This window comes from Beta vulgaris, chromosome 2, assembly GCF_026745355.1.
Source record: "Beta vulgaris subsp. vulgaris cultivar EL10 chromosome 2, EL10.2, whole genome shotgun sequence".
NCBI lineage: Eukaryota > Viridiplantae > Streptophyta > Magnoliopsida > Caryophyllales > Amaranthaceae > Beta > Beta vulgaris.
The window spans coordinates 54,842,421-54,852,477 of NC_079203.1; the positions used below are offsets into that span (position 1 = coordinate 54,842,421).

Here is a 10,057-nt window from a genome sequence, read left to right on the forward strand (position 1 = left end):
AACAATTATGATCGACCTTTGTAGATGAAATATGACACTTTTGGATACCCTATTTTATCACATCGTTCGTTTGACAAATCCTTATATAAAAGAGTCTTTTGATCTGTTGTAGTTTTAACGAACCCTCTTATTTTATAAGGGGAATTCTTGAAATTAGTCCCATGAGGTTTGATCTCTAAACTTCATAAATATGAGCCAGAAAGTCATGCTACTATTTCCACCACCTCAATCTCTATTGCAAAAGTCAAATGTATTGCAAATAATTTTACAAAAATTGATATACTTAGATCATGTTCTTTTGAACTTATTTTCAGTGTATCCAATTCAACTACCCTTTGCATTTCAGTTTCTCTCAGTGCAAAAAAACAGGTCGTTAATATATATCAACTACCATTATTATTATTTTAAGAAAAAAAAAACATATGTCCCCACCAAGGACTAATCACTAAACTAAACAATGACCTCCTTATTTTGTGATTTTGGTCCATCAACAACTCCCCCCAACCCCCAAAAAATCACACCCCATTTCACCACCTACTCCACTTCACTCCCACTCCACATCAAAAATGCAACAACCCACAAAAAAACCCACCAAAAACTCCCACTCCCACAAAAAACACAAACACATCCACCCAAACAACAATTACAACCACCCTCAACCTCCCACCACCACCACCACATCCAACATCTCTTTCCAACGCAACACCGACGTAAAAGGCCTTAAATTCGGCGGACAATTCATCGTAAAATCCTTCACTGTTCGTCGTTCTACTCCTCTAGAACTTTCTCTCCTCCTCAATCTCTCTCCTCCTAAATCTCTCTCCTCTACCATCACTTTCCTTCCTTCTAATTTCACCATCTTAGCTCACCATGCTTGGCACACTTTAACTCTTGGATTAGGTACCAAGAAATCTAAGATCATCATCTTTGTTTTCAACAACGTTGTTGCTAAATCTGAACTTCATCTTACGTGGCCATCTGAGATTCCTTTGGGTGATGTTAATAAAAAGTTAATCAGAGGATTAAATGGCTGGGATTTTGCAAGGTTTAAGTTTAGAAAAGGTTGTATTACTTTTTATGTTTTTGCTGTTAGAAGATGTGGAGAAAAAGGGTTTCAATGTGCTGAAGATTTGAGATGTATTCTACAATCGGTTATTTCTCTTAATGATTTTCTTGATCATACTGCTATGCTTGCTTTGCCTCATCAAAGGTCCATTGATCATCATTCTAGTAATAATAATAATACTACTCATCCTGTTTCTGCTCATTGAACTCTTTATGTTACGACGGGTCGGACTCATGTTGATCACCTCTACTTTTTCATATTTTTTGGGGGAATTATTTTGGGTATTTTTTAAAGTCGAATGTATATGTAATTTTGTTCTATTAATGATTAATAACTATGAGAAATTTTAGTTTTTTGTTTGGAGGATTTGGGGATATATGTTGCTTAAGTTGAACTCAATAAATTGATGTGATTAATGCTATAGTGTATTAGTTTGCACGTAATCTTCTTGAGTTATTCTTTCATTTCAATCACGTAAGATTTAAGGAAATTTGGGTATGTATGGTTTGATTTCCTTGTTTTTATTAGGAAGGAGTAGTATTTCGGTTTTTTTATGATTTTATTTTTGTTTTTGTATCCGGTTTTAGTTATATTTTGTTAGTATACTCTTGTTTAATTCGTTTTAATGTATATGTTAAAAAAAAAATAAAGCATATATGAAGATATTAATGATCAACGAAGTGAATATGAAAGACAAAATAGAATGAAGTTATATGTTGAAACTAATTTTGTTTTATTACTCGTAATGCCTTTTAAACATATTTTCCTTTTTTTGCACTTATATAGTCCACTTTTTAATATAATAACTCATTTATAGAATCTCTCACACTTTTGCACTTCTTCTTTAGTTTTCCTGAGTAAATTAAAAAGAATGGAGGGAGTAATGTAGTAGTATAGATAGATATATGTATATAGGACACCATGCTAAATGTAGTGCCAAACTAGTAAAGAATAGTCGAAACAATATTATGACGTAAAACTTCCATTATAAAGCGGTAATAGAAGTTATAGAAGTAAACTCGTGCTTTTTACACAAATCTTTATTATTAACCAATATTATCTATGGGAAAAGAACTAGATTTTAGGTCCGGACTACACCCCCGAATACTTATATCTTTCATTTATTAATATTAAACCTTAGAATGATAAACATCAAATATCACTTGATTTAGTGATTAAGACTTTAGTATATATATTTATGATCACGGATTCGAATCTTATACAACACATTTTCTACTTTTCATTACCATTTACAATTGCATTCCACATGCCGCATTAAGACATTAGGATGTGACCATCTAACCTATAAATTATATTACAATAACCATAAAATCGATGTTGTCTATCAAATGCACAATTAGGTTATTGGTTAAGTGAAAACGTAAGTAACCTTCCCATATTTGTGTTCAACAAAACAAATGCAAGTACTCTCTTACTTTTAGAGTCAAGGGCTATGCTATGAAGCACAAAATCCTTATTGTCAATTTGTCAATGGAGGCGTGCACTAGGCCACCAGTCAAGGAGGAAAAAAAAAAGTGAAACAATTAAAAAAGTAAAGGGTCAGTGAATGAAATGACGTGGTACCTACAAATTTTTAGGCCTTATTACTTATCTCTATTATATAAGGGAAGGGGAGCAATGGTGTCCTTTTTTGAAATGTCTATTTTACCCCATTTTCTTTCTAAATTACAAATTCACTTGCTAATTAAAGGGGGCTTCAAACAAAAATACCAAAAATATAATTATAACAACCATCAAAGTCAACTAAAATCATAAACTTGCATAATTTACGTTGTGCAAATCACTAAAATGGAGAAACTTTAGAAAAACTTAAAAATTCACTCACAAACTACAACCTATGAAAAAATTGACTTGAAATCAAAGTGTTCACTTTCTTTACAATTTATGAAGTACTGTACTTAATTCAAAAATCAACTAAAAAATTATAATATTAGAAATCATAAATTCAATTAAATTTCTATTTTGTTCATAAAATTTAACTTTGAAAAGTAAAAAAAAAAAAATGGCGAGAGACATAAGTGACAGAAACTAAACCAATCCAAATTTGCAACTAAAAACAATTATACTTCGTATGTTTAATGTTCAAATTTTGACTCTTATACCGAAGAAAATCGAGTTTATGTTTCGAAAAAGATTCAAGCACGCATCGCGCGCGTGCAAAAAATTCTAGTTGGACACTAATTGAAAGAGTACTTTGTTTTTGGAGTTAGGATATCAATTGGCCCGATGACTAGCTAATTCTTAATAGGTTATGATAGTACAAAGGTTAAAAAGTTTAGAAGACAACATATTTAAAGAGTCTACATCCAACATAAAAAAAGAGTTTTCCAACTTATTGTTGGAATGAGTATTCGAACTTCGGACAAAATCTTAAAATTTAGCGTGGTATTTCATGAACTATGTACCATCTCTTCCTCAAAAGTTACTCTTTGTTGAAAATTCCACTTTCTACACCATTATTTTAACTTAGGAGTTCTATATATAGATCAGACATAAAATTATAATCAAGCAACTATTTTTACAGGGGAAAAATATATAAAAGACATTATTTTTTTCCATGTTCAATCAAACAAAATGATTTAAAGATCTGGACGTCTATCTAAAATAACTTGAAATAAAATGGATGATCTGTACTGTACACGTTCTTTAATGTCTTCGTTTGAAAAAATTGGAATATACATGAAAAGCTTTTAATAGTATATGCAAATGTTATAATAGTAGGTTATCTTATTTTTATATTCGATCCTGATAACGGATATCTCGAACCGCTGGATAAGAGACTTATTATAATTATTTAAACAAAAATAACTTAAAGAGAATAATATATAAATATAGTTTCCTTATCCAACATTTCGGATTCCCCGTTAGCATTTGCCCTTTATATTATTTTTCATAGCTAAATACTTGTGCTTGATTGGAAGGTTGGATACAAGAGATTTCATTTAATAACAAAAGTGTCTAGATGATTGACATTTTTTATCCATTTCACTGATTTGTGAAGCTTTCTATGTAGATAAGATGTAATGGGAACTTGTATAATATTGACATGAATTGCCCAACTTCATACACTAGCATCTAATCTTCCATGGAGCTTAAAATTCAAAAACCTCATTAATGATAATTAGATTATTATCTTCACCTTCAATTTGGGAAAACCCAAAGCAAAAGGTAGGTCATTTTTGAAAGCCATCATAGCTGAAGAAGTAATAAAAAGGTATAAAATTATCATTGTATAAAATTTAAGTTTTCGACAAAAATTACTGTTTCTTCTTGTTGTGTGTGACGAGATCTGAGTCTCTTCTTTCAATTTCCTAAGCTTCACACATGACTTTTGAACACAACCCAAGCTTCCTCTACAAAGCTTATCTCTATTCTCTTTTCGTTTCTCTTTTAGTTTATAATCAACTTTACTTGTTTTGTTGTGTTTATTTGGATGATGAAAGGGAGTTCGGATCCTCTAGAATTTTAGTGAAACGTTACAAGGTAAACTTATATCTGATTTCTACATTTTAAAATCAATGGTTCATATTGGTAGGAGGAAAAATTTAGGGGGTGGATTTTGAAGAGAAAAAAATATGGGGTTTTGGAAAGAGATTATATGACCATTGATTTTATATTCTATGGTTGATATCGCTCAAACTCTACCTTGTAGTTATTTTAAAACTCTATAGGATCCAAACACGATGGAAGGTGCTCAAAAGCATTATACTCTCTAGTTTATCTGTTTATCCAATACTTGTTTCGTTTGACTTTTATTTATGTCAAATTATATTTTTAATTATTTGTTAATAAATAATTGATATTTTAAAAATATATATTAATATCATATTAATATAATGTTTGTATATATATACTTTTGTGATTAAAAAAAGAGAGTATGAAAATAGTGTAAATTGCAAACTATAATCGATGTTCAGTTGTTCTATAATATATAGAAAAATAACTTTTCAAAACTATGCCGCAAGGCATGGATTAACAATTTCAAGATTTTATTTGGGGATAATAATTAAGGATAAATGTTGAAGATAAAGAGAATCATATAAGATTTTTTTTATTTGATTAGATTTTGAAATTGAATGTTCTCATAATAATATCTTATATATAAATTTTGATGCTCTTAACTAAGTAGGGGGAAATAAAGGAATCCCTACTCCCAAGTACAAGTAGGTAGTGGGGTTCGAACTAAGGTGAGTTCCCTATCACCTCCACCAAACAAGCTTGGTTTTTATGGCTTTATTTTTTTATAAGGTAAGATGAAGCCCGTACAAGTAGTATAGTAGGGGGATATTGGGGGATTCCTTCTTGCATGGGGTGACACTCGATCCCATAATTTCTGAAATAAGAAGTGATGTCAATACCATTAGGCTATCAAGTATTACTTGTTGCTCGATTTTTATGGCTTTATGCCTTTATGGTATAGGTTAGAAAAGCCTTAGAAAAAAATATTGTACAAGTGTATTTGTATTAAATTTGTCCGAACCTAGTCCTTGTTCTTCATTCAATGTTTTTTGCTTATTTTTGGAAGGATTAGAAATTGTCTTCTTTCACAAAAGGGCACACGCATGTCCAATTCGTACAAGAATAATATTTGTCTAAGAATAATATTTGTCTAAGAATAATATTTGTCTAAGAATAATAGTATTTGTCTAAGAATCAATATTTTTTCCTTTTTAAAAAATATACGCTCATTATTAATGATTACTTTTTTTCCTCATAAGATAAGATGAAATTTCTTGCAAAAGTGGTGGGAAATTTGAGGATCTCACTTTAAAAGGTGCAAGAATCGAACCCTTGTCACAATCTTGAAAAGAGGTTTCAGCCAAACACTACACTATACTACTATAGACCACATTACAATGTTGGATCCATCCTTGAGTGTACATATAGTTAATAACTTCCATACTAATATTGCTAAGTTTTTTTTTTTGTTGGTAAGTAAGTAAGATTTTGTATTAATCACAACATTATACAGACTAATGGCTTGTTCTCCCCAACTTATTTTCAGTTCAGTTCAATTCAGTTCAGTTCAGTTCAGCTCTTGACAATACTTTTACTCTCACATATCACTATTCATTTCATTTCAGTTCAGTTCAATTCAATTCAGTTAAATTCAATTCAGTTAAGTTCAGTTCAATTCAGCTGTTTTATGCCCAAAAAAATAGGCCCTAAAATAATAATGAAGGACATTGCTAACAACACCCAAACACCACACTATAGATCACATTACAATGCATCTAGCCACTAAGCAATAAGCATCTCCTTCTTTCATTCTTCTAGGCAGCTTATGTTTAACTCTTTGCTTCACTAAATATTTGACTATTTATTTTTGACATCTTGTACAACTCTATTCACAATATTAATTTCATGTCTCAAAGGGCATCATTCCTCTCCAGCCAAACTTTGTACAGGAGTGCAATTAAGCTTGCACACATAACTCTTTTCGTAAATCTACTCCCATGAAATCTTCTCTTAATCTAGCTAAGCAACTGGAGATAATTCTTCGAAATAACTCTTTTTTTAAATATTGCTAAGTTTGATTTCACTATTTATTTATGTTTGTTATTACAGTGAAAATTTAGTGGTGCAAAGACAGATGTTTAATAAGAATCTATGTTTAATCAATAAACAATTTAATAAATACTCCATTCATTTTTCTAATGGTTACACTTTGATAACGACAAAACAATATAAATAAACATTTTTGGCGGATTAAGTATACGCTTAAAGGAAGGAACCAAGATAAATTATTTAATATTCTATATTGTATTATTGTGTAATGTCAACCTTAAAAGAAATATTAATATTAGCTGCACTGCTGCAGAGGGAGCAGGAAAACAATGGCAATAATAATGAGAGAGAAGTAAGGAGGAAGAAAGTGAAGTCGATGAATGATGGCATAGTCCATAGGACAGATGGGCGTGATGATGATAAATAAAGATATGAATGGAAATACTTTTTCCGTTTTAATTTAGTTGCGACACTTTCAAAATTTCGAATTCTTAGACGATTTTCGGAGAGGAGAGAGAAAAAAAAGAAAAAGGTCGCATGTAATAGGATAGACCGATAGAGATAGAAAGATGTTATTACCCAAAATGAAAATGTCACAACTAAACTGAAATTTCCTAAAATAAAAAGTGTCACAACTAAATTAAAACGGAGAAAGTATATTAAAATTAGTTGAACTAGGTGGCATTTATAAAAATATGAAACATAATACTGTAAAAGAATGATGGGCCAATGTACTCCATGGGTTATAGCTTTATGGTCTGAAAAAGAAAATGTGGATAAACAAATGCATCATCTTTTTTCTTTCTTCTTCTCCTTTATTTTGGTGTCACCCTCAAGCTTTAATCAATGCTATGTTATCAGAATGCCCCACAAATACAGCATATTCACATGAGAAATTGTACCATACTATATAATTAATGGTTCATTAAAGTTTATGTTAAGCCATTAATGGAGGAAGATATGGGTCCTTTATTTGATCAAATTTGCACCTTCTCTATAAAGTTGTCCAATGTGACACCTATATACTCATACATGGTACATGTAATATCAAGGACTCTTGAATTTGATAGTACGGCTTACTATTTCCAACATGGGAGATCAAGGTTCGAATTTTCGCAAAAATAAAAAATTTCAATATGTTGGGGGGTTGGAGCTTGTTGGGTCTCTAGACTCTAGGTGCATGGCCCTGTACAAAAATGGCCTAAAAGTCATTATTCTTACCAAGAGGTTCTCGAAAGGGGAAAAAAACTCATACTTGTATGCAAGACTTCTTTTTTATTTTGGGTGGGGAATTGTTGATTCAAAGGTAATACATGTAGATTATTCAGTTTTCCCACATCCCAAAAAAATTGCAATAATTGTATGCATATATCACTTCATTACTAAACGCTACACTAGAATCTATATAGTTGGGGAGAAAGGCATAATACTTTCATAAGAGATGAGAGATCAATATATTGTTTATTGACACATGTATAAGAAAAAGAAAGGTTAAAATTGAATTTATCATCATGCACACAATCTCAATAAGTTTTTAATACCGAGTTTTAAAATAAGAACTAACAAAAGTACCATTACATGTACAATAGGGTTAATAATTTATCGAGGTTATGCCTAAATTCGTTTTCAGAGTGCCTTAAAGATTACTCTATAGTTGAAATATAAGTCAAAATATTTTTGGGATAGGATGAGTTACAATTCTCAAGTTTGAGATTAAAATTCAACTTCTATAGAAAGTTCATGCGAAAATACAAAACTATAATAGGTGCTTGATACCATTTTCTACATATAACAAACTATATTATGAGCCATATTTATATGAACTCATTGTTTTTAGAAATAACGATGACTCTTTTTTACTAAGGATATTCTTTTAACATTTTTAGATAATTTTAATGTTTTACTATGAATTACAATAAGTCACTTTATATAACACAAGTCATCATTTTGACAATAATGTCGATGTTTCAATGTTGAATTTTAGCCAATCTACACACATGTTTGATAGTTTATAGTTCACTCAATTTCTATTGTAGACTATAGTTCCATTATTTGAGTCAAGGTATGGAACAATCCTACTTAATCGGAATATCTTAGAGATAAATACAATCTAGCTTTAAAATAGCAGCTTGTAGAAATTGAACATGTGACCTTAAACTCAGGTGGTGAAATCCTTACCAACCTATCAGTTTATTAACATTAGGGAGGATCACTAAGATAATCATATGTGACTTTTTTTAGGATGAGATATTTAATTTAATCTAATGGTAAAGTTGGTATTTCATCATTAAATTCGTTATTATGGTTTAGGGTGGAAGTTTTGCAATTAGGGCTCCGTTTGGTAGGGCGTAAAACATTTTCAGTGTAAAATGATTTTCATGGAAAACAATTTACAATGAAAAACACAATTCCAAAATTAGTTTTCCGTTGTTTGGTTCGATATAAGAAAAATGATAAAATGAAAGGAAAATGAAGGGGAAAGTAAGGAGGTAGTGAGAAGAGTGTATAATAGAGATAAGGAAAATAGTTTTCCCTTCATTTTGAAAGGAAAATGGTTTTCCATCATTGGGAGAGTAATTTTACCCCAAGGGAAAATGGTTTTACACTCTTTTGCCAACCAAACAATGTAAAACTGAAAATAGAGGAAAACAGTTTTCCGGGAAAACGTTTTACGCCCTACCAAACGGAGCCTAGGTGTTTTCCTATTTGATATCATGATATGATCCAAAAAGTCCTACATTAAAATGGATATGGCTGTGGTACACAGTGCCCAATAAGAGAAGGGTGATAATTGATATAGTGATGATATGTGCTAGTCTGATGTGATGGGTTCAACCCATTATATATGATTGATTTTTTAAAGGTCCAGCCCAAAACAAAAACAGCCTGAAATTCTAACAGTAAAAAAAAATATACGCCCACCGTGGGGCTCGAACCCACGACCACAAGGTTAAGAGCCTTGCGCTCTACCAACTGAGCTAGACGGGCTTGTTTGTCAAGTAGTGTGGCTGCAGCCAAATGAAAAATTGTGCCAATGTAAATCTCACTTTGCATTAAAGAAATATTATTATTTTTCGAGTAGATTTTGATTAAGGAAATAATATTACTCTTAAAGATTCAAAACAACATTACATACAAAAGTCATTCGTAGTCTCACTATATTTTATCTAAGTTGTTAGCGGTAAGGGAGTTTCATGTAATATGCATAAACCCATATTGACATATATTTTTGCCCAATGTTGTTAAAATCGATAATCTAGTTTGAATCGAAAACAATCTTTAGAATCGAATCGTAGAATCGTAAGATTCTACAAAAATGTATAATCAAGATATTGCACTCAATCTTCATTGAATATGCTAAAATTATAAGTTAAAAGACCTAAAAATTGGAAAAAATAGTTGTTCAACCACTATATCGGCCATAACTAACAATATATCGCTTATTTTCTTTGTTAGCATGAT

General features: G+C 30.9%; 1 protein-coding gene and 1 non-coding gene across 2 annotated transcripts; one reads left to right on the top strand and one right to left on the bottom strand.

Moving 5' to 3' along the window:
* The first annotated feature begins 471 nt into the window (after positions 1-471).
* Positions 472-1,504, top strand: LOC104904051 (hypothetical protein). The gene has a single exon (XM_010692229.4). The coding sequence runs from the start codon at positions 567-569 to the stop codon at positions 1,269-1,271; it is 705 nt and encodes a 234-aa protein (XP_010690531.1). The 5' UTR covers positions 472-566; the 3' UTR covers positions 1,272-1,504.
* Positions 1,505-9,510: 8,006 nt separating this feature from the next.
* On the bottom strand, positions 9,511-9,583 carry TRNAK-CUU (transfer RNA lysine (anticodon CUU)). Its single transcript has one exon. It is a non-coding gene; the product is annotated as a tRNA-Lys (tRNA).
* Positions 9,584-10,057: the final 474 nt, after the last annotated feature.